Source organism: Heliconius melpomene, chromosome 1 (genome assembly GCF_056956725.1).
Source record: "Heliconius melpomene rosina isolate 202511_hmr_F chromosome 1, ASM5695672v1, whole genome shotgun sequence".
Taxonomy (NCBI): domain Eukaryota; kingdom Metazoa; phylum Arthropoda; class Insecta; order Lepidoptera; family Nymphalidae; genus Heliconius; species Heliconius melpomene.
Window position 1 is genome coordinate 1,603,380 of NC_140389.1, and position 27,051 is coordinate 1,630,430.

At 29.9% G+C, this 27,051-nt stretch overlaps 1 protein-coding gene across 13 annotated transcripts in view; it reads right to left on the bottom strand.

Annotated features, from left to right (window-relative positions):
* The window catches only part of LOC146540897 (serine/threonine-protein kinase MARK2), a 120,688-nt gene that overhangs the window by 3,948 nt on the left and 89,689 nt on the right, over positions 1-27,051 (bottom strand). For 7 of the 13 annotated variants that reach the window (XM_085190107.1, XM_085190115.1, XM_085190080.1 and 4 more), the window contains 20 exons: positions 24,601-24,697; positions 24,028-24,176; positions 23,495-23,602; positions 22,516-22,638; positions 22,050-22,185; positions 21,629-21,764; positions 21,024-21,208; positions 18,410-18,522; positions 17,970-18,069; positions 16,159-16,269; positions 13,769-13,842; positions 13,602-13,658; positions 13,090-13,253; positions 12,108-12,287; positions 10,323-10,447; positions 9,875-9,986; positions 3,547-3,618; positions 2,040-2,099; positions 1,332-1,437; positions 546-705 (listed from right to left, as the gene is read on the bottom strand). In XM_085190107.1, the coding sequence (XP_085046233.1) occupies positions 546-705; positions 1,332-1,437; positions 2,040-2,099; positions 3,547-3,618; positions 9,875-9,986; positions 10,323-10,447; positions 12,108-12,287; positions 13,090-13,253; positions 13,602-13,658; positions 13,769-13,842; positions 16,159-16,269; positions 17,970-18,069; positions 18,410-18,522; positions 21,024-21,208; positions 21,629-21,764; positions 22,050-22,185; positions 22,516-22,638; positions 23,495-23,602; positions 24,028-24,176; positions 24,601-24,697 (2,368 nt within the window). Of the gene's footprint in view, positions 1-545; positions 706-1,331; positions 1,438-2,039; positions 2,100-3,546; positions 3,619-3,953; positions 7,033-9,874; positions 9,987-10,322; positions 10,448-12,107; positions 12,288-13,089; positions 13,254-13,601; positions 13,659-13,768; positions 13,843-16,158; positions 16,270-17,969; positions 18,070-18,409; positions 18,523-21,023; positions 21,209-21,628; positions 21,765-22,049; positions 22,186-22,515; positions 22,639-23,494; positions 23,603-24,027; positions 24,177-24,600; positions 24,698-27,051 lie in introns of those variants that run through there. The other 6 variants (XM_085190034.1, XM_085190053.1, XM_085190070.1 and 3 more) reach the window with 6 other exon arrangements.

Below are 27,051 nucleotides of genomic sequence, written 5' to 3' on the forward strand. Positions count from 1 at the left end.
TACAGTTATATGACATCACGTCAGGATTACCGATACCAAATTCTTAATTATTCTACTACTGGCGTTTAAGTCGTGACATCGTCGTACGATCGTCTTATACAAAGTACAAGACGATCTACGAGTCGTGGCCGCCCTGAAGTGAGCTGTAGATGGCTGCGCAGATCTGATTTAAGGAACTTACACATTTCTATCATAATATTTTTAATTCTCGCTCTTTTGCCACAAGAGGATGCTAGAGAAGAAACGACTTCGTCGCTACTCTCTATCTAACCAAATTTGAAATTACTCTACTAGTGCCACTTCCGAAGAATATTCTAGAAATGAAGGATAGAAAATAATAATTCGTACAACTCATCAGATATCCACTTGAACCTAACTCCATTGAGCGACTGTCGCGGCTGCTCGCAATCTTTAATCTCCTACTGCATAGGGTGTCCGCGTTGGGGACAAATTCAGAAAATACTACTTCAAGGCGGTCACGAATCGTCAACAGTGCTGAACCTTTTGAAAATAAAGTACTAATCATATTAATTCGTAAAACTCACCAGATATCCGCTTGAATCTAACACCGTTGAGCGACAGTCGCGGCAACTTGCACACTTCGATCTCCCACTGCACGAGGGAGTCCGCGTTGGGGTCCCCGTGAACGCAGAGCAGGAGGAACCTCTCACGCTGCTCGTAATCACAGTTGTTCGCGTCTAGCACCTGGAATTACAATATATGATAAATATTACGATTTGTGGAGTAAGCATAATGATCTGATAAGCATGGGCGTAGGAATGAAGGAGCCTGGTGGGCTCTGAAGGCCGGAAGCTGCCTTGGGGTGGAAATATATCCAACTCGATGACCCAGCCCAACCAGTGGTCCGTGGACCATCAGAGTGATCCGCAGCAGCGAAAATGTGGTCCAAAGATATTATAATTTCTTTTTATGACTTTTTTTTATTCCTCCTATTGACTTTTTTTATTAAAACTTCAGGTTGATTATTATTTTTATTATACTAACATAGTGGTGTTGATAAAGAAAATATTGGAAGCGTCCGATCAAATTGAACGAAATTTAATAGAGGTAACCTATTTCAATAACATATTTAATTTTAAAAATCTTACTTAGCGGATTCACAATTCGATAAGATATTAAATTAAATAATTTTTAATTAAAATTAAACTTTTTTTAAAACCAAGTTTTGTAGTTTTTTATAGTATATTTTGTTTTATTTGATACCCACGTCAAGTGGGTTAAATAAAAGCTTGTCTCAAAAATTGGAACAAATTGTCTTAACACTAGGTTCCCTCTGTTTATTTAGCTATATGCATCGTTTTAATTTGTACCTTGCGTATTTCAGCCATTATTTCATTGGGATCTCTTGAAGAAGTTGTTTTCATACTCCACGTGAATCTTAGTACGCGCGGCTTCACTTGTTCCTCGGTCCCCTGTCTACATATGTGGAGAGGACATGGATTATTTAATAAAGATGCCATGTTATATTATTATTATAGTATTTATTTTTTAAACTATTATTTCGCTTTAATTTTTTCTACTATATTCTTGATCATCATTTTAAACCTAAAAACCTACTAATTACAATAATTATAAATTTTTACATTAGGCAGTTTTTGTCTATAATAAAAATAAAGAAAGATTTTGATATATTAAAAATTAAAAGAAGAAGTTAAATAAAATAGATGTAAAATTTTGCTAGGTTCAAAGCATTTTAGATAATATTAGTTGAGGCGGAGTTTCTTCATCATGAAGTGTAGATGCAAGCAGGTTAATATTGTTATTGCAAAATGATTATGTTTGGCACGAAGTATGGTAATCTAAGTCTAAGACAAAAGAGACAACTACTGCTAACATTCTTAAGTAAAATAAAGAAAACACATTAAATTTTTGATAAAAAACATTATTTTTGTGTAATTTTTAATATAGCTGATAAAATGAAAAACTTTGAAACTTTGAAAAACATGAAAAAATTTGACTAATACAACAAAGCAAATTTCGAAAATTATTGAAAATAAAATGAACCAATGGATAATTACCCAAGCAGGGCTTGCGGACTAGCGCCTACCGCATGCTTCGGTGTGGAACCGTCGATAGGCCTAAAAACAGAAAAACATAAACTAACACTAAACACTAGGGCGGGACGCGATGCACTAAATTATATATATATCAAGCCGAATTTATAACCTGTATTCAATATCATATATACTGCCATATAAATGCCCACTGATAAGTTTAAGAAATGAATAAAATATAAAAAATATAGATTGTCTCCAGCTTGGTATAGATATAACATGGATAAATAAAAAGAGTGCAAAGTTTTATATAGAAATAACAAGACAAAAGCACATATAATAAAGCAAGGCGCCACATCTGCCGGACATCCTTAACTTACCTGACATGCTTGGGTCAATACCAACCTACACATTTTATAGAAATTTACCAGTTACGTAATTTAAGTACCAACTTAAGAAAAATAAATACTAAACTATGTTTCACCAATACTTGATAACCTGTATGCAATATTAATATAACTGTCCTATTTAAAAACTATATATCATTCAACCTATGTGTATATCAGGCAAACAAAATTTAAGAAAACAAAAACAAATCAAACGTAATTTTTACTCTATTGCATGCAAATAAATAATACAAGATTTCAAAAATTTCAAACTTCATGAAATACATTTCAAAACGATACCTATACAATAATAAAATGAATTTAACAATTCAATAGGATTAGTCATACATGTTAATTAGTTTTTTATAATTAAAAGTAAAAAACACTCGAAAATATCAAAATGGTTAAATTTTGTTATTTACTACTGTAATCCAGCCTATTCAAAATCAAGAAAAAGAAAAAAAAGGAGATTATATTATATATATTTAAGATGTATATTTGAAAAGTTCCTACGATTCATTTATTCAATAATAAATAATTTTAATGATAATAAAAGTAATGAAATAAAAAATAAATATATATTTATTTACAACGGTGTATATTTGCATGTATATTTTAAACTATCGATAAGATATAAGAAAATATATAAAATAAGTTAATTCAAATTAAGTAAGATTTATTAAGAATTATTTATAAATATTTATACAAGTTGTGATGATATTAAATTTGACTGAATTGGTTGGATTACATGTTAAATTTGACAACACACAAAATTTAACTCGGTAACTCGAACGAACACGTCACGTGGCTCATTTGTGGTTTGAACGACACATGTAATTTAAATTCATTTATTTAATCTATTTCTGACATCCCTCTGTTCTCCTTATTTTATAAAAAAACAAACGACGACTTTTATATCATAGAAATGCAGAAAAATTAAACATAATCGCTTATTTAAAAAAAACTATATAATTAAAAAACCTACAAAACATTTAAATATTACAAAAAAAAAATACTTTAAAATGAAGTACGATTTTTTTTTAAATCTATGTTGACATAACGTGTCAGCGACCACAAACTCGCCAGATCGTGTCGGAAATTTAAAAAATAAATGAGAAACTGTCATTGTCATACAACGCGCGTACCTCCGCTGTATATCCAGAGAGGAAAAAATGCGCGGTTTCTGCCGTCCGGCCGACTCGCCCAACACTGATAGTCTAAAAACACTTACCATGTCAATTTATAATAAAAATAAATTATATATAAATATATTTAATAGCTATTAGAACTAAAAATAAATTGTCTAATAATGAACTGAAAAAAAACTTGTCTAAGTATACTATAGAAAAGATTATTCTGTAGAAATGGCGACATTCAAAGTCGTATTGGTTTCTTTTATATAAAAAAAAACATATTTCTTTCTCTTGTCGATACTTAAATTCTTTACGAATCTATTTTTTTTTTATTATCGCAACGTGACATGGCGATAACAGATAAAAATTACACGAAGGAAAAGAAGGAGTTAGGTATAATAAAATAAAAGACATATATATTGAAAACCTGATTATTAGGATAAGCGTAAAACATACATAACTATCCATTCATAATTATATTACATTTCAATAAACACGCATTCAATTTCACTCAAACTACAATAATAATGCTAAGTAATAATTGAAATGGAGGCAGATTAGAAATTATTCTGATTTTTTTTTACATAATTAAAAAAAATAAAACCAAAAATCTATATTTTTTTAATCTGTCTACAATTGCGAGCAAATTTCAATACACAATATAATGTCAACTGATTTATAGATATCTAATATAATATAATTGAATATATTATAAAATGTCAAAAAGGCTATTTGAACAAAAAAATATTAAAGAAGCTTTTATCACAAAGCTACATTACATTACGAGAAACAAAAAAAAATAAATCATTAACTTAAACTCTATGTTAGAAGTAGAATGTATTGCAACTTTCCTATATAGCATTAGCTATTAGGATATTAAAGAAATAAAAAAGCAAACAAAAAATTTATAACGCATGATAACATTTTATTATACAATGTCACCGAGAGATGATATTATAATCGATAATATTAGATACACTTTTCTTTTTGAAAAGTCATAAGATTTAAGCAACTTCATTTACTTCAGTTACACATTTTTTATTACATAGAAAGAAAGGCAGGTGGCATCTAGTGAAAAATCACTGTATATTACTGTTCGTGTTCTTTTTTCTGAGATTTAGACAAAACCGTTAAAAATTTTGCTATAAATTTGACTATCTAATATAAGCCACACCAATAACGCCAAAAGGACACTCGTTGATTTAAAAAAATACAAAAAAAGCACCTAACAATTTAGTTTTAAAAAAATAAATGAATACTGGTGATAAAAATTCATCTTGTGAGTGACGGCTATAAAAATACTGCTTATATTATAAAATTGAAAAACAAAATAAAAAAGACAAACACATAATATACAAACTAATATAATATATAAAACAGATACAATATTTATTATACGATTAATGAATAAAAATCAAAGTAATATACTTGCATACACCACACGCACTGTATGTACAGATAGACATTGTCTATTAATATTTAGTAAGAAAGTATGAAATGTTACAACGATTTATAATTATACATATATTATACATGATATTAAATCAAAAATCTGTAAAAAAAATGTAAAATTCGGTTCTATAAAAAAAAATCTATCTACTTACATACTAAAACGGACATTCTGTCATAATATAGCTTTTGCATTTTTTTTTCTCGTTATAAGTGAGATATCAAGTTGAAAATAAATTATAATGTCTATAATGTCGATTTAGAATCGATGTAGAAAAAAAAATTAAAATTATAAATAAAAATATTTTTTGTCTCTGATTCGAAAAAAATAACATATGTAGACATTTATAAAAAAATAGGATTTACTATGTTTAGAAAAGTTTTTTTTTTTATTATTTATGACAAAAATATGCGTCTCGTCTCGACCTAACGTAGAATCATGGTAATTATTTACTATTGAGTATTTGTACCAACGTTAGGGATGGGCCACAATTATGTACTAACAATTATAATATGTATTTTATTTAACTCACTCACGATTTACTTATTAATTTACTTGTTATACTCGTATAATATAAAAAAACATTTGGGAGCCATTGTATGTACAAAATAGATTTTTTTATATGGTCATCTATAGATTAGTCATTATAAAATTTGAAAAATATATCTATTTATATATTATTTATTTTTGAAAGCGGCTCAATAACAGTGAAATACCTATGAAACCAGATATACTACAATTGTAGATGTATGTCATATTACGTTCATCTAACATAGGAGTCCAAAATATTATAAACGAAAACTATGTTTGACATAAAAAAAGACAATCACAATTTGTGCTATTTAAGTTTTCTTTTTAAACTGCATTTTCTAAGACGTTAATAAGATATTTATTAATATTTTATTTCCACAAAAAGTATTTTTTTTATTTAACGTATTAGAAATTACAATAGTCAATAAGAAATACGGTTCTAACAAATCCCTGGAATGTACAAAGTTCGCTTAATGAGATAACTCAAATCACTTAACTATAATGAAATGCGACGCGCGACGGGACTAGGTTTCTACTACATTTTATATCATTAATATGTATAACTAGTAATATACGATGAAATAATAAAGATAATTTGTAATACATTGTTTTTTTTTCAACTTCACGACCTCACATGTTGGCAGAGGAAGTCTAGTATTTAGACACCCCGTTTCCTACTTTCCACCGAATTCTGGAGACATTACGTGTTGAGTGGTTGAACTCAACGCCGCGCTTTGCTACGACACCAGAGCGAAGAAATTAAAATATTAAATATTTCATTTCCTCGAGGAGGGGAAGGGAATCATCCCATGCGCCACGACTGGCCTCGGACTTGAGTAATTAATTGATTTAATAAAATTATATTTAATTTAGTAATCTTATGAATATTATTAAATATTTAAAAAGGGAAAAACAAATTTCTATATTAATAATATAAAATGCAGCCAGAAATGTCGTCGCGATATAAAATTATTAATACCATGTAAATCAAACTCGAATGAGATGTAAAAATAACAAAACATTATTAAATTAGTGAAATAAAAAAAATATGTCTATGCGTTTAATTCTCACCAGAAAAATATTCTACTTTTTTACTCAGCGCATATCCACTGCATAGTTTTTGAACAAAAATAAAAACATGTAATAATATTCCAAAAAGTCTAAAGTTTACCAAAAATTGTTTTCTTTTTTATCAAAATCTTATCTTTAATTATATATTTTTAGGTAAATAATAATTTTGGCCATAACATATTTTCCAAGACAGCCGAAAAAAAATATTTGAAATAAAAAACAATCAATGAAAGAAACACTGGTCCTGCGATGACACTTACAATATGCGCTGAGTAAAAAAAGATCTTACAACTCAATACAAAACTCATAAATAGCATAACAATTTTCCACATATTCTTCATATAATAAAGTTAATTATCTTAAATAATTATTTTTATATTATATATATAAAAAAATCTTCTTCGTTTGACGGACGTCAGCAGAAGCCTCACGGGTTCTGATTCAACCTGCGTAGAACGGAACGGGTGAGCGAAACGACCAAACGGAAGCCGAATCACCCCCCTCTTCTATATCCGGCTCACTTTTTTTTAAATAAACTTTAAATAAAACAAATGCTTTCACTTATTTAGAGTTGCCATGACGAATACTGACAACCCTCGAAAAAAACAAATTCTCGCGAAACACAGATGCACAATACTATACGCTCCCTCCGTATTAATAAAGAATAAATAAAAAATATATAAAAAAACGCCGTCACGTTGCGATTAAAACGTTAAAGGGTTGTGGATAGACTAAAGAAGCTGTAAAACTCGCGACCGTCGACTCGTTAGTAGAAGCGTACGGTTAGCAAAAAAAATAAGACTTTTTAAAAAAACACGTGGGGATGCACGAAGTTGTTAAGTTTGTAAAATAAAATAAAAAAAACAATCCGTACACCTCTCAGGTCGACACGTGCCATCTATCTATACTTACACTAAAACATCTTCATCATATCACTATCGGTGTAGTGATGCCAAAGCTCTAAGACAACATACAAAGCATGGTGGCAAGGCTATATCAGCTCACACTTTAGTAGCCAAGTTAAAAAAAAAATAAAAAAAAACTAAATTAATGTCATACAAGATAAGGGGAGTACATCATGCTTTGGACTTTCTACATTCGGTTATAAATTAAGGCAATGAACAAGATGGTAACGCGCAATAGTACAATTTAGTATAACATATCTTCATGTGCGTTTGCTCTAAATAATATAATATATATATGTAAGGGAGATAGGGAGTTTTTAGCATCGTGCATCCCCTGTGTTGACGCGAGAACAAAAAAATTAATCAAAAAATAACCAAAAATATATAATCATCGGAGCTCGGAATCTTTAGAGGGAGGCAATTTGAACATCAAATAAACAAAAATGTCAAATGATAAACAAAAATATTATATATAATATACAAAATAAAAAACCACACAAAATCTTAATGAATCCACAGAGCGACACAACGTAATGGTTAATAAAAAAAATTAAGTGACAGATTGACAGACAGTGTGTTACGTATTAATGGAAACATTATAATACAATAATTAGATATACAACAATCAAATATCCCGAACAGGCCTGGCTTGGGGCTTTTATTATGAAACGAAAAAATAAGTACAAAAAAAATCGAGCATTACGAAGGAAATTGATTTCAAACACTGTTCATTTAAGTTTCAATAAAAAAAAAATTAAAAAGAATTATTATTTATCTGTGTGATTTTATTAACGAGTCTTTTCCACAACCCTTTCTTTTATTTAATAAAAACAAACTATCGATAAGAAATTATGGCCGCATTGGCGCCATTTTAGATATCTAGAGTCAAAAAATCTATGTCTAGGTTTATTTATTAAAAAAAAACATGGGAAATTCAAGTGGAAATGAGACACAAAGGTGCTATTGAAGCGTGCGGCTAACATTGATGCGTGGGGGCGGAATGAACAATGCGATGACTTTTTTAATAATATGATACTTTACTTCGCATTACCATTTGCTTTAAAAACATTAAAAAATTACATCTCAAAATCTCATAAAAAAGAATAATATTGAATTTTTAAACTATAGATATTTTTTTATTGAAATGGTAACACAAAAGTTTTCTTATAATGGATCCAAAATGAATATAGCTTATAAGCGTCTAGCGAATTGGGCAGTTTAACAAAAAAAAAAAAATGACGACACAAAACACAGTGAAGTTTGAAGAGATATCTTAATACTATGATGTTAAATAGTAGTGTTATTTAAAACTTGTGTATACGTTTTTGTTTAGATACTTTTCTTTAATAATACAATATAATGAATATTAAGATTTTTTTATTTTTTTTATGGAAAAAGATAAGGCAAACGAGCGTACGGATCACTTGATGGTAAGTGATCACCGCCGCACACGACCCCGTGCAACACCAGAGGAACTACAGGTGCGTTACCTGTCTTTAAATTAACTAAATTAATATAACATTACTCAATTAGTATAACTAACTTTTTAATATTCACTATATCGAAATAATTTTCTGATTGTGTTAGTAATGTTAAACACATTCGTTAGCAGCTAAGGATTATAAATAAACATAAAAAAACATTTAGTTACAAAATAACATGCTTAAAATAATATAGAATTATTATTTTATTAATAATCCTTAACCGCTCACGGGTTTAAAAAAGTGTTTAAGTGTCACAGTGCTGATAGTGTAATGTAAAACAATATGTTTCCATTTTGAACTAACATAAAAAATAAACAAAATCAACTTGAAGTTATTAAAATAAAACTTAAATCTCAAATAATTTAATGGAAATAAAATATAGAACTTTGAATATTATAACTGTATCCCGCATGTAGCAGTACAGGCAGATTGAGCCTAGCGTTAAGACCACTCCACTCCCCACTTTTCGCCGAATTATGGAGGCGTTGCGTATTGAGTGGCAGAAAATATTTCATTTCCTCGAGTGGGAATCGAACCCACAACCTGTCGTGTGTACAGTAATATGCTTTTGCCCCTGCGCCACGACTCAACTTAATGACTTTTAATCAAATAATAGTTCAATTCACGAGTACAGTACGACAGTACGACCGACAAGTCCGCCGCGATATGATTATTTTTCTTCCGCGTGTACTATACGCATAAGTCAGCGCACCTAAATTCAGGACACGACTTGTCGACCGTATTGTATGTAGGTTTGTTTGTGATGATAGTGTAATGTCAAAAAATCGTCAACATTTAAATGTACTTTTATAAAAAAATCTAGAAAATTAAAGTATTAACCAAAAAACTCCTGATTCCATGAGTATGTATGTCTGTGTGCGTATATATATAAAACTTACCGCTTGGAGAATCTCGATGACAATTTAGAGAAGAACGAAGTCCTGGGCTGGTGAGGGGAGCCGCTGTCCCCGTACGCGCCTCCCGCGCTCCCGCCACGGGACCGGGTTTGACCTATGGATATATGTTTATTTAGATTTTTTAGCTTAACACTGTATACATTTCCCATTAAGACACTTCCGTTTTCCACTTTCGGACGAAATTCTGAGGCATTGCGTGTTTAGTGGCAATAAGACAGGTATGTCCTGCTAAATAATATCAAATAAAAAAACATTTATATTTCAGTAAAATATACAAAAAAAAAAACAAGAATCATATACTGCCTAATTTTCAAAAAGATATTGCGATGGCCTAATCTAAGACTCAGTTTTATTACCAGAGGGAAAACAATTCATTCCCCCGATTGGGAATCGAACTGTTCTGAAATGGAAATAAACAATAAACACTAACCCGAATGGAAAGTAGACCTCGACGGGACGTTTCTAGGGAACGACGTCGGGTTGGCGGGAAAGTCGCGCCGCGCCGCGCCCGCCGCACCAGCCGCGCCACCCACCGACGACAGCGTCGAGTTTAGGCTAAGCATAACCAAATAAACTATATTTTTAATGTGTGAATAGAAAACTATTTTTAAAAAACGTCTAAATATATAATAGTTGAATACAGTAGCCTAATCGTTTCTGTTAACATCTCCTACATTGTAGAGATTTTTGGTAAAAATCTCTCTTGGAGATAAATTATTTGTTGTACACATTTTGTTATTACATGTTTTCTGTATTTGTCTAGTGTAGTACATAAATAAATTAAAAAAATGCTGAATATTTGTTCAATATTTGACGGTTTCCAAAAGAAGCAAGTACGAGTCTTGTTACGTTCAAACTTTTGTACGTTTTCAAAAAAATGCGGATCTACTTATCGTTCTTAAACGTTTCATTCAATATTATATTACAGATATATCTATGATTTATCATATTTTAAAGAGAAAGGCAATGTCAGAATCAGAATAAATTATGTTTATTTTAATGTATAAGACAATTAAACAAATAAGATATAATTAAATTTCATATTTTCAAAATAAATTAACGTTTATTTTTAATACTGTGTGTATTAAAAAATATACATTATTTGGTAGAAATAATATAAATGACACTCATTTTTATAATGTCGGAAAGAAAAAATTACATAAAGAATAATTAACTCAAAAAAGCGTTTACCAGATGAGTGAGTTAACAGATCTTATATTTGGTACATTTCATAGATTCATTAATTTTAAAAATAAATAAATTTTGGAACTCTTTAAGTAATAAAAAGTTAAGCCAATATAAAATTTCTCGTTATAAACTCACTATTCACACAATATCAATCATGCATTCTAATTTCACGTGCTAAAGCGTTCCTTATTTTATTTTAAAAGTAGTTTAAAATAAATTTACAAAGAATACAAGATTTTATACAATAAAATAACAAAAATGGCTGCTATATTTTATCTACATTTACATCTAAAGATAATAAATACTACATAGTATTAATTAATATACATATAAACTAATCTTAAAACTTATAAGTTATAGTGTTTCTATTAAAAAATAATATTTACACAAGATTGTTACCAGTGCAACAAAAAGGCGAGAAAGAAAAATTGCTATAAAATATATAATATAACAGAAAATAAGTTATATCGCCTAAATTTTATATAATAAAGCTGTGTAATATGTGCTGCAAATCGAAATCAAATCTGAACGTGATTGTTATATTATTAAGCTGTTATTGCTTGCTGCCTCAAAAACAGGGATAACAATTTTAAAGTCTTTAATAACTAAAATAAAAAACACTCATCCATAATGTCCGAATGATATAACGCGCAAGCTCAAAGCCTCAAATCTTGGCCTCAGTTGTGCGAGGTCCCTGGCCGACGCGTTGTTATAGAATAGACCACATAGTAAAAGAAAACTCATATGTCGCCAACATTCTATGATATAATAAAGCTGTGTATGAGCTGCAAAACTAAAATCAAATCTAATTCAATTGTGAAGCTTAAAACTGATTTGTTATTTTGCCAGCTGCCTCTAAAAAATGGATGGAAATTTTTACAGAAACAAAATTTCAAAAATTATCGACAAATTCAAATATAAAACCAAAACTTTTTAAAAATTAACAAGAAAAGTTGCAAAAAAAAAATCCATTCTCATCCATCCATAAAGTCCGATTGATACAACGCACAAGCTCTAAGCGTCAAACCTTGGCCTCGGTTGTGCGAGGTCCCTGGCGGACGCGTTATGGGGCTCCGCCCCCATCGGCGGGGCTCCGCTCGCGGACGATATGGACGCGCTCTTCACGTGCGTCTTCGCGACCGCGGTGCTCCCGTTACCCGTGCCCGCACCCGCGCTCGCGCCCTTCGACTCTTGACCACTTTGCGTACTGTATACCCCGGTTTGTGTGAAATGTACATGCGTTTTTAGTGAGGGGTCAAGTTAATTACATAACTTTGTTTTTTTTGTTAATTATATAATAATTATATTAAAATAAATAAAAATGCACCATACATACATAGAAATATACACACATTATACATGATATTTAAATAAATTTAAAAAATAATAATAAATTGCTAAGCCACAACTTAAGCTTAATTTTATACGATATTCACTATATTTCAAATATATATTTTATTTTATTTTAATGTCAAAACTTGTAAATGTCAACTTTTAATGCAATATTTAAAGCAATATTTTGTTATTACCCCCGTATTTATTAAAAAGAATTAAATATTCTATTCAATGGTTAGTAAAGCAATATTACTTCATTCAACAATATCAGTTCTTATTAGTAAAAAAGTATTTTCTAAGTAATCCCAAAAATAACTTCAGTTAAGAATTTGAAAATTAAAATTCACAGACTAACCACAGTATGGAAGTATTTTTTAAATTAACGCTCCATAAAATATTTCTTTGACATACTTTGTTACAACGGCGATATTTGAAAATACCGCCGTAGTCATATTCCAATAAACAAATTAACAGTTCTGTAATCATCAAGTATATATCACCTTGTGTACCCTATCCAATAAATTATATATAAAAAAAAAATTATCATTTTTTTAATAATTGTTTTCTTTTTTCCTCATTGCACGTAAAAACAAAAGCTTAAAATTTTCTGATACTAATTAAAGAAATGGCTTTTTTTATAATAATAATTGTTACATACATTTTATGAAACTAACCTGGCATTATCATGCGGCGGCGACATCTTAGGCGCGGCCTGCGTCTGGTGGGAGTTCTGGTGCGTGCCCTGATGAGAGTCTGCGCGCCGCGCGCCGCCCGTCAGCGTGCGCGACCGCGGCTCCAGCTTTGGTTGGGCGCTCGTTGGCCGTGTTGTGTTTTGAACCTATTTCACATATTCAGTTTAGCTGTTTTTTTTAAGCTTAACGCTATATGCCGCTATGCAGATTAGCGAAATAAGCACCTGTGAACAAATTAATCACTGCGCTCTGTCTAGTTACCAAAGCGAAGAAATGAAAATAATTAATTTTGTAGAGTGGGAAGAGAACACATAACTAACGTGTTTACAGTCAGATGCTATGAAATGGAAAAAGTAGTCATTGTATTAGTGCTAAGATAGTCTAATATCAAATTTAGAAATAACTCTATTAGATAACAAAAAAAACTGTCATCGGTACCCTTACTTACTTTTATTTAAATATTTAAGCCAAAAAATGTTACACTTTGCAATTACCTGCATCTGAGCGATCCGTGCCGTATTCTCCTTAATGGAAGCCGAGTCGATTGTATTCTGAAAGCAATTTTTAATGAAAACATTAAAATAGCAAAATACACTCGAGTTTTAACATGGATTTCTAATGTTTGAAATTTTGATACAAACAATATTTATTAGTGACTAACCTGTCTTTTAAAATTGGACGTGGTGGTGGTGGCAGTTGATGTGGTATTGTTAGCGGTGCTAGTAGTCGTGCCCACTGTAATGCCAAAACACACACATTATCCCTGTTCTAGGGCGAAAAAAAGAAAACAAAAATAATTAATTAATTTGTGAATGTTAAAAGCACCATATTTTACATGTCATTCTTCATTTGGAGTTTGCTTACCTCAAATTGTATGTAAATAATATTTAACATTCAACAACAATAGGGATAATTATAATAATCTATTTTTTATATGTCTACAAGCGAGAGCCACTTTATCAATAAAATCAAATTATTTTTTAAAGTAAGCAAACTCAATATATATCGCGCTAAGTAAAGCTTCAATATGTATATGAATGCAGAGTGAAAAGCATTAATATGTGGCAAATCCTTAAAAAGCTCCTTTCATAATACTATGTATTTCCCATATATTGTTACTTTTTGGCCAGTCTTATATTTAAAGTAACATAATATAAGCTTTCACTGTTCTAATGATTTGAAAAAAAAAACTAAATGTTAACGCTATATGTTTCTATTCATCTACCTATCTTACATTCTCACATTATCAAAAAAAATAACCAATTATCAGGAAAAAAATACTATTATTATTTCCTAAAATCTATATGTACCTATAATGATCAAACTGTCAATGAAGATGATTTCCCAAAACGCAACACTTCCTATCAGAAGTCAATCATATTCGGTCCATTCGTTTTACTTTAGGGGAATTTATGAATACGTAGAGGTTTTCTCATGCCAATAACTAGAAGACTTATTTGGTAGGAAAGGAAGGTCGTATTTTCATGCTATTCTCTATTTTAAATACAATTATATATGAAGAAAAGAATTGACTAGAGAGTGGCAGATATTAAAATTTTAAAATATTAAGAGTACAATAAATAAATCCAAAAAAAGTTGAGAAGAGTTGTAAAGACAGCTTCCAAGAGAGAGACTTCTAACTAAACTTAGAAAATAACGTTTTATTTAAACTATGCATAAATCGAGAAATTTTCGAATTTTATAATATATATTTATATATTTATTAGCATTCATGCATTACATATTAAAACAGAAGTTAATAAAAGCGCACAAAAATATGATAACAAATAGCAATATATATATTTCGCGATGTTTTCCAATTCCTATTTTATCATTAATGAATAAATTTAAAAATATTTTGGTGCCAATATAAATGATAGGTGTGACATGCAATTTGTATAACCGTACTATAGTACAACGAACAATTAAACTAAGCTTACGAACATGCAAGGCTAAAGCCTAGATTGAGTTTGCGCATCAATTTTGCTGGAACAGCGTTTTCCTGAATAAGAAACAGTATGTCTATCATCTATTACTCTTGTTTCATCAAGTATAAGCTAGCAAGTTGCGCTATATTTCATCAGACTACATCGATTATATTTCATAATTTGAAATTTTAAGGGGTATTACTTTATCTCTTATGATTTTCAACTAACTTTCATTAATTAATACTTTACCATAAAATTCCTAACTACACTTAACAAATCAAAATCTAAAATAAATATATTCACAACCTACAATAATACTTAAACAACTTTTTCTCAACACCCATTTCACATTTAACCTTACCCATCCTGTTATTCCCTGACTACATTATCGTGTTTATTCAATTAACTTAATAAATTTTACTTTTTAATCAACTAAACTATCCTTTACTAAAACTACAACTAGCCAAAATGAAAAATTTACCACAAACAAAAACTAAGGCATGCATGTTTACATAAAAAATACTTAAATTCTTATAAAATAGTAAACGTCGCAGGATTATAACATATATGCCTTTAGAATTAAGCCAAGTGATCTAACCAATTAGGTTTAATATACTTACTGAGCCACATCTAGCATATAATATATTTTTTTTTATCTACAGATATTACAATTTTAGTAGTAAATACCCCTGAATGATACATGTACAAAGTTGTATTACTCATACTAATATAATTATTTTGTGAGATTAATATTGTGACTCGTTATCGATAAAACGCATAACTTAATTGTTTAGAACTCTTAGAAAAATTCCAGAAAATGTTTATGTACAATATTCAGCTATATTTAAATTATGAGCTCAGTTTAGACATAAAATCTTTATTTACATTAAGCTACAAATCTTACATCATATTATCCCTATTAGGTGTCATCCATAAATTACGTCACACGTTATGGGAGAAGGAAGGTAAACAAATTATAAAATAAAAAGGGTGGGGAAAGGGGTCTTAAAACGTACCATTTCGAACACCAAAAATAAAAAAATAGGAATTTCGTATGACGTAATATGTGGATTTCCCACATTACCCCCTCAAGTTCCACGTGTACCCCTGCACGGTACGTTACCTTGCGCGCGCAGCACCTCCGCGCCAGAGGAGGCGCGGCGCGAGGCAGCGGGGCGCGCGCTCGCCGAGATGCTGCGCTGCACGCCGCGGTGCGAGGGCGACGCGCACCCGCCTGCCACGCCATTGGACACCATTGAACGCGGTTGCAAGCGATTGATACAGACGTGACTCATTTATTTATAATAACTTAACTGTTCATTGGGAAATTTATACATGAATTTATTATTTATATATATTATATTATTTATTTATTATACAAAATATTCTCAGATTTAATTATACGTGAAAAGACTAATAGAGAATACAATAAGAAATATATGTTAAGTTTATAATATATAATTACAACGTTAAATTTAAATTTTTAATGTCAAATATCAGCACGTCAATATCAATCGCTTAATAGAGGACTATAATAGGCTCGCTAATTCACCGCCCCGACGTACACCCGGCACCACTATACTCCGTTTACTTACTTTGTTCGTACGTAACTACTACCACACTTAGTAAGGCATGCCGAAAGACGTTTCATGTTCAAAAAAAATACTTAAAAGTAATACCACGACATGTTCATAAGAAAGTTCTAATAGTAAAAGAAACATCAATGAACGGACACACTTAGAGACGCACTAACAAAACCAAAGGAAGATATTACGACGGGGTACAATTGCGTTGGGTGTACGACACGTTAAGCACACAAATATACAATATAAATAAAAAAGCAACAGTCACTACGGCTTGGAAATAAAGGAATTATATAATTTTGACTAACATTGAAATGGAACTTATTTATTTGTATTTAATGAGGGTAACTTTGATTTGTAGTTGAAATCCCATGTTACCCTACAAATTTCCAATTTTGAATAATTTTGTTCAATATCAGATTAATTAAGTTTCCGTGAAGTTTTAAATTAAAACCAGTTAATTATTATTTTATTTGTAATTCCTTTTAATTCCAAGTCACAGTATTATAACAAATGGACCTCAAATGATATAATATAAAGTAGCTTACTATTCAGATTTATATGATATTGTGTATCCTGTTAGATAAGCTGTAAAGCTCGCCCAAGTTGTCTCATTAAAGTATACCCTAAGCACTTTATTTTATGAGTTTTTACATGCATTCAATAGAGAAAAAATATTTTTAGAAAATTAAAATTACTTAGATATCTGGCGTTGTGACCATAATTACCCTTCTATAAATCAACTTAAATTGTAAAATAATGTTAATGTTATATTAATTTTAATATTATAAATAATATCTAAAATGTTCTTAATAATTTTATACTCATAATGCTATTATATTATTTAAAATTTTAAATTCTTTTCGATTTCTTAAAATATGAATAATAATACTTAATTTATTCTCTATTAAATACTTTGAAGCATTAATATGTGTTTATAAATTACTTTCCTACGCCTACTTTACACAGCTCTGAGTAAATAGCCCCCAATCATAAATTTTGTAAATAAATTGAATATATTTTATATTTCAATTTCAATTATTTTTTCATAATTAATTAAGCATTGTATATGTACATTGATTCAGTGTTATCATAATTATTTTTGCGTTGTCAGTATTACCTCATTCATTATTTAAAGCAATCAAATTTAAATATATATATTTTAATTAATGAAACAAAGGTATCATATATTTCTGACAACAACTATAAATTATCCAAATTTAAGCATATTATGACGTATGTGTTGCAATTCAATTTACATATACAATGCTAATGACATATGTGTGTGTGGTCTATAATATATGTAAAATATATGTATAATTTGTTATGCATGTGTGTGTATGTGTCTCACCGGCGTGCGAGTTGGCGGCCTGCGGCGCCTGCCCCTGTCCGGGCGCGGCCGCGTTCCGTAGAGAGAGCGACGATCCTGACCGACTGCCGTCTGACTCCGGCTGTAAACGTTACATTACCCTTACTTATATTTTACTACTACACCTTCACGCTGTATTCCGCACGAGCAAGGTAGGCCGAGGTTCTTGGATGCCACGACTCGTCGCGACCGACATTGTATCTTTTTTATGTTTTCGATTTCTCTTTCAGTAGGGTACGTAGAAAGATCCCAATTAAACCAGAAATTAACTTGTGGAAATTAGTGTTTTATCTTACAACAAATAAAAAAATCTATCTTTAAATGAGAATTAAATATTAAAATTTAAAACCTCGCAATCACAGTCAGGCACTATATTAAATTCATTGTATTATTCATAAAAATATAATAAAAAACCAACTCACATCCGTACTTTTCCTGCCAAGTAGCAAATACGTAGCGAAAACATCGTCGTATTTCGCCTCGGCGAGAGAATATTCGATCTCTTGTCGATTGTAACCCAGGCACACTAGCGCCTCTGAAATGTTATTAAAACATTAAATAATGGCTAGATTTTAATAAATTTTTAGGGATTTTAACAGAATATGAAAATTTTTCATGATATATATGTCAATTTATTTGTATTAGAGTTTCTACAATTATCAAGTTTCTTGGCTTTAATCATTATTTTTATAGTAATTGTGTTTAAGCATTAATATTTTTGGAATAGATATATTTTTTAAATCCTTTACAAATGTTAAGCAGGACATTTAAATGTTTAAAGGGATGCATTTCCTTAAAATTATTACTGGTCTACTCTAAACATACAAATAACAATTATTTTAATCTAATTGAAAGAAAAACATCGACGCAATATAGAACGAAATCATAAATAAACTATATTTTAACAACAATAATGTGGAATATAACAACAAAAAAAAATATTATACTAATTACAATTCCATTTCATTCCAATACATATAAAATTAAATTAAAATTCAAACTTCATTATATTAAATGTTATATTATATTTTTTAAAAATAAACATTTGTCCATTTTAAATCTTGTCAGAAAAAATACAATAGTTGAAAAAACATATTTAAGATCACTCTGTAGTTTTCTCTTTAAATGATGTTTAAAAACAGCTTCACGCCGTATCCCGCATATAGCGGTATATAGGATAGGCAGAAGGAACCTAGTGTTAAGACACTCTATTCCTCAATATAATTAAGCTGAAGTACGTTCAGCTACGTTTTATTATTAGCGTATGTTTTATTATTATTTTTATGTTATACTTTTCGAGAAAAGTATAACATAAAAATAATAATAACATACATAACAAATAAATCATGCACAATATAAGACATACTTAATACTGGTAATTTTTGAAAAAAGGTCAGCAATATTCAGTAATCTTTACCTAATAAAATAATTTGATTATAAATAAAATAAAATACTTACTATTAAAATAAATGACTTTTACAAGGCATGCATACAAAAGCGTAATTGAAATAAAAATAAACTATTATCTGCCCCTTTTATATGTCTTTAGATGTTTTTGTATGATATTATAAATATTAACAACTATCAATTAATACTAAATAATAGAAAAGACACCATTATGACAATAAAAATCTAATTAGTTTTTTTTTAAAATACTCTTCATATTTTCTTCCATCGAAAGACATGTAAAAAAGCAACTGATATATAAAAACAATACACATATACTGAAATAACATTAGTACCGCGTAACGGTCACGTACCAACTTGCGCTGTGGAGCGTAGCGGAGCGCATGAAACGTGGAAATTTTGAACGTTAAATATATGCATATATTTACTTACAACATATATAACAATATATGTTTGTATATAATGAGTGGTAATCGCTATGGAATTGCCTCATTATGAAATCAGTTAAGATTGTGATGTGTGATGTGATTTAGAACATAGACAAGGAGAACACTGTGGTCTATTTCTCCGTCAATTTAGTGTAAACAGACTGGAGCAACACTTATATTACAAAACCAGTCATATATAATTGTACATATATATATGTGTAATTAATTTATATTTGTATGTACATTTTTATATATTTAAAATTTTGTTGTAGTCTCTGTATTGATGATTTAAGACAATTACAGTAAATCAAACCGATAACAATTCACACTCAAATAGTACATAAAATTTAATTTTAGAATAATTTAGAATGTTTGTTAGTAAAATGTTTGTGCAATATTACAATTTTGCTGGATGATTGATATTTATATAGATTGATTTCAAATCGCTCAGTATAAAATATTAGTATAAGCGTGTATATTAAGCTTCATAACTATATTTTTAATAATATTTCAAAAGCTTTGCATGTGACTTGTGTAAAGTTTATTTCATATTTCTAACTAAATGACCTGTCAAGCATATGTGTTTATGTGTGCCTTTAATAAAAGTTATAGTTAAGTTATATTTATCTAATGACCAGTCCAAAATATAATAAATAACCCGCATTTCCTATATAATATGAAATAACAAAGTAAAAACTGAGATACTAATATTTCTCTTCTACTTCTATAAAATATTAAGAAATACTTCACAAAACTTAATGAATAATACATTTCAAATTTCTTTAAGTGTTATTAACAAATATTTGTGTAAAATAATAAGCTAAAGCAACAGATTAGATTGTTTTACCATTTCGTCTATTATTTGTAATTATTACAAAATATTTAACTTTCAAATATGAGTATCTATAGGAAGTTAAAGTCAATATAGTGTTATATAATTCCCTACACTATAACAAAGACTCCCTAATTCATTTTCCTTTTTTAAAAATCCGCCCTAAACCTCGACTAAAATGCACTAAAAAGAGCACCACCTATGATCTTTAAATTTAAAATCCTACTTCGGCTTCATGTAGGGTCTCAGCTCATCGTCCTCGTCTGCATTACACTTTTGAGTCTACATAGTCCAAAAACCTCTCAATTTACTACCATATCTGTGAAAACTCCACCAAAATCGTATTATATTCATCAAAATCCAACTCACCTATCCGCTTATGATCCTTGAAATCCTGCTGGGGCTCCACATAGGGTCTCAATTCGTCTTCCTCGTAGCCAGTGTTCATCCATTTGTCCCGCATTATGCTCTCGAGGGAGGCCCGTTTAGCTGGGTTCAGGACAAGGAACTTCTTTAGGAGGTTCTCACAGTCAGTTGACATGTAGAATGGTATTCTGAAATGAAAAGAAAGAAAGAAATTATATTGATAGCTTGAATTATATAGGTAACTCTATCTGCATGAACTATGCAAGAGATGCCGACATCGACGACGACGAAAACAAATGACGATGGTAAATAGTAGGTAAATTTGACTGTATAATATTTAAGACAATCTTAATTTTTTTACATACTTACGCATCAAAATTACATTACTATTAAACTATTAAAATCTCCTCATTATCAAGGGAAACCTTGACACGTGGGGCGACGTCTGACTGTACACGTGACGGTCGTAGAGTCGATCCTTACGTAATACATTTTTTACATGCACATCTTCGCTTTATAATAAGACAAAGGGCGATGATGAGTTTCGCTACAAACCGCGCAGTTATTTTTAATTTGGTGACATATAACTTAATAACACAATACTTTACCTGTACTTTCCACGCAACACTCTCTCACGCAGTTCCCTCAACGTCGACCCATCAAAGGGTAATGAACCCGACACCAGCGTGTACAGGATCACGCCCAGCGACCACACGTCCACTTCGGGACCGTCATATTTTTTACCTAATAAATAAAAATAGTTATAAGTTATAAAAATTAATACTAATATAATGTTCGTTGCTGTAGGTAAAAAGATATAACTTATATTTTATTAAAATTGGTCGTATTATCTTCATTTTATAATAGCAGTAATAAAAAAAAATATATAGAAAATTTTACAGATGCACAGGGATTGCTGTTGAAATAAGTCAAACTGTCATAAAACACATTTTATTCTTTTGGAAAAACTCCATTTTAGTATTAAAATATATTCATCGAACCTACAATTACTGTCATGCTTAATGTTACCTTGAAACAACTCGGGTGCGGCGTAGGGCGGGGAACCACAGAAAGTGTCCAATTTAGCTCCCGGAGTGAATTCATTTGAGAAACCAAAATCCGCTATTTTTATATTCATTTCACCGTCGAGAAGGAGATTTTCAGCCTGAAATTATTATAATATATTATGCATATTAGAGAATGTAAGAAGCTATAGATATTGCTCTATTTTTTTAAATTATATTGATAAATATTTAAACTATCTATTATGTAAAAATAGAAACATGTAATATTATACGCGATGGCTGTTGATTCGGATCTCTTATAAAGAAATATTATAAGTTTATATAGGGCGTATAAAAGTATAACAGAAATGACAAATAAATACGACATGAAATGATACGTAAATCCCTTAGATTAGTATTAACAGTAGAAATTGATGGAAAAAATTATAAAAAAATAATTATAAATATATATAAATAATATACATATGTACCTTCAAATCCCTGTGAATAATTCGTTTTTGATGACAATATTGCACGGCGGATACTATTTGGCGGAACTTCGCTCTCGCCTCCTTCTCCTTCATACGACCGTGAAGCACTAGATAGTCGAATACCTGGAAAGATATACATAGAAATTAATATATACTTTCACGCTGTATCCCGCATATACGTGTACGAAGAGATTCCTAATACTCTATTCTTCACGTACCTCCCAATTTCCGAATGTTGAGTGCTGGACTTTGTCCCATAAGTTAAAAATATAAATAATATTTTATATCAGCTTTTTACTAAAATACAGGCGTTAAATTAAGGTAAATTTGAAAATTTCGGAATTTAACACACAATCCTTGTTGCCTAATGCAAACAGAAAATGTAAAATAACTAAAAAGTAATATATGTATGTATGTACTTGTATTTTATATGAGCATACAATATATTAATGAAATATTGATACACATATTCATACTCAATTTCTAGATCACAAACCACAATATAGAACCAAAATTAGGTGTCCTTAGCATTGATCTAAGAACTTGAAATAAATAACATTAGTATGTACAAAGTGGCACTCTCTACAAAAGTTGTCAAGTTCGAATCCCCTACAGAATACATTAAGAGGCAAAACTTAATGGAACTTCCATTAACTTTCCGTCTGAGTGTAACACAATCAGGAATAGTTTGAACTAGTTTTTTATTTCTATAGACTGAATTAGAGGATAGAAGTAAATAAAATCATAAAAAAATACTAAGAGCAATTTTAGTTTTAGCAAAGAAAATTTAAAAATAAGCAACAATCGAAAGTGTATTTTAAATAATATAATTTTTATGTTTACCCCTTCTACCCTCATTAAAATGATAATTGACAAAACATTTTAACTTAAAGTATACATTTTAAAATCGTCAAAATAATTTAAAACCCACCACAGTTAGGTACGTAAATAAACTACAAATAAAATAAAATGCACTCACTTCTCCACCGGACGCGTATTCCATTACGAGGTATAACGTCTTCTCGGTTTCGATCACTTGGAATAATTTCACGATGTTGGGGTGGTCGAGCATTTTCATTATCCGTACCTGTAATAGAAATGGTAAGTAAAATTTGTTTAAAAAATGAAGGCAACAATTTTATCCCAATTTTGCAGTGGTAAGATACCTACACACGTACAATGTACATCCTTATTGATTGCTGTAGTGTATTCAGAGTGTAACAGAGACTAGCTTTTATCTATTGCTAAGACACTTCGCTCAAATGTCGAAATATCTAGTGTTAAGATATTTCTATCGTTTAATATACCTAATCATATTCCCAGGTGGCAATCGAACCTACAATCGTCACGCTTTTGTCAGGCGCTGGTGCCACGATTGCCTCATTTTAAATAATACTCAGAACCCAGAATAAAAGATTACCAAAAATAAACCATTGACAAACTTTAATTTAATATTCATTTTAAAAAATAATTTAAAATAAGTACATATTAAAAAACACCAATAAACGTTACCTCTCTGAACAGTTTCTGCAACGAGCCGGGGTTGAGTTGGGTCTTATCAATGATCTTGATAGCGACCTCCTTGCCGGTGGGCACATGCTTCGCTAGCTTCACTTTGGCGAAGTTGCCTTTGCCGATTGTCTTTAACAATTTGTACTTTCCTGTGTTCAATGGAATGGTAATACATAAATTTTACATTAAATTTTAATTTAATATAAATTAAAAGAAATTAGCGAAATATGAACAAATAATTAAACTAATTATTTGTTCATATTTCGCTAATCTCTTTTTAAATTTTAATAATTCCCCTTTCTCTCTGCTATTCCTAATTTACACAATCTTCAGTTTTAATCATTCAAAATTTTCTAAAATGTAATTAGCCGCAATTTAAACTTGAAAAAGGTTAAATTTCATTTAATTAGCAAAGGCAAACATCTGTTAAATAAAAATATGCTCTAAATTACATAACCTAAGTCTTCCATTATTTCCTAATTAACGTTTAAGTGTACCACTTTAATAAAATTAAAATTTTAAAAAGATATTTTTAAAATCAATATTTATATACAAAATAACCAAATAACTAACCGATATGCGGCTCCTCAGATGCCCTGGACCGCGAGGAGACCCTCGCGCTGCCACCGGACGAGCCTCCGCCGGCGCCCGCTGACGTCTCCGACGCGCTCTGGAATTATTACATTAACATACATAAATATATATGTACATGGATATTGAGCGACTTAAGAACTAAAGGCAAGAAAGAAATACATATTATATTAAAAATATACTGTTTAAAAGTAGGTATAACGCTTAATTATGTGACAGTGACTTTTAACAACTTAATTACGCATTTTACTGTTTTAATATAACAAAGTTTAACATAAAATTTGCCATTAAAATAGAGCGAGAATAATGAAATAACTTAAATTTTACAAATTCTTAATTAAATTAATACAAATATGAAAGTCAAAATAGTCAAAAAAACAAAAAAAATTTTTGTAGCTACACAAAATACTGTAAACGTCCATTACTTTTTTAAGTAGACTCGCTTTTCCGAGTAATGCACCAATATTGTAAGCTTAAAAATTAAATGTATATTACAATTTTATCATAAAGTTTAAGCCTTGGATGAAAGGACACTTAAAGTAAAAAACAGTGGAGATAGCAAAACAGAGGTAGACGAACTATAACGAAGCTCTACAATCTACACTAATAGCATCATATACCTCCATTTTTTTATGGTAAAAACAGGTCCGTATAAAGTTAGTCTCTACAATATAAATACAATCTAAAAAATTGTTATATTTCTTAACTAAATTTTGAATAAAATAACGTTTTACTATGCTGAATTTATTGTTGATGCTACTACAGATCCTAAGATTTTAATGAGTAAGGTCTCTCGAGACACTAAATTAATATACACAAAATGTATTTGAGTGTGTGTAAATGTATGTTACATGAAAAAACTTTATATTGTTTAATAGTATAAATACAAATTTTTATTTTTATGATAATAAAAGTTCATCGAACCTTATCACTGTGAGTTATAAACAACGAGAATCGAGATCGCCCTTTAGAATTTTCTGGGATAAAGAACAATATTGACACAAATATGTAGATACTATTTGTAAAGTTTCCTCATTCGATATATCACAACTATAAATCTGCCTTCAGTTGATGTAATATGATGTATTTTCTTTTCCTATGGCACAAACAAATTACTCAAAGTAATCTGTCAAACAATAGACTGCTAAAAGTTTTTCAATGTAATCTATTAAATAAAAATAAATAAATTCAAAAAGAACAATTTTAAATGACAAATCTCTTTGAATCTACACTCGCGTTTCTATGAATCATACGATGACCAAAAGCACAACAGATGTTATCAATGATATATTAGCAATATAAACAAGCATTTTCCTGTAAAATTTACAATATAAATATATTTTTCTACAAATCGATTGTATATTTGCTAAGTTCGTAATATCCACTTTAGCAATTAGTTTTTGATAACTTTAAATTGACCTCATGCTAAAAAAAATATGATATGATATTTTTTAGCTAAATTTTGAATCATCACCAATCGGACTCAATGACTCTCATAAAAATAAGTTATTTAAACGAGATTCTATTTAATACTTAACTATATTATAATCTTTAACACTAAATTCTTTAACACTAAAAATTTTTAAATATCAAATAAAATCTACATATTAGCACTAAACTTATACTTTAATTATATTATGAGACCGGAAGACTCTAATATATCAGAATGTCTTTATACAGAGGAAACAATAAATTGACTTTCCTATATTTTTAAAAAACTGAACCAAACAACTCTAAAATTTAATTTTTCATTCACTTATCATTTATTTAACTCAAATAACAATAAAAAGCAACATATCTAAAACCTACCCCATGCAACCTCTCGATGGCTTTCGTCCGCCGTCTCCTCCACAGTTTCGATAGGAACACGGGCGCCAGCAGTGGCAGTACACGGTGACGCATCGTTTGGGGATTTATTTTGATTGTTTTAAATTGCACTCGGTAACAACGACTAGCTGTATAAGCTAGTCTTATAGTTTAATAGTTTTTAATTAAAATTGTTTGTTTTAAAATGTATACTTTTATCAAATATAGAACCTCCTTCTTGGAATTCGGTTAAAATTCACTTCACAGTATTATTTAGGAAAAATCCAATACAAATTACAAAACTTACTTCGCTTAACTCGAGTTATGTAAAGTGTGATCGAAAAAAATCGAGATTTTTAATTTAAAAGTTTGGAACGCTTCAACGTATTGCCTTTCTGTTTAATAATTCACAAAATCCTTTCACAATTTTCTCATAAAAAACTTATTTTCATAAACAGTTAGCACTTTAAAGACACATTTTTCTATGCAAATATATACTACAGAATAATTGTTATAACCAGACATCAGCAAACGTCAGTATGTGGAGATACGTGATAAACTTTAACACGTTTTAAATCAGTCAAATAGCAGAGCGCACTAATAATAAATAATGTCGACGATACTAAT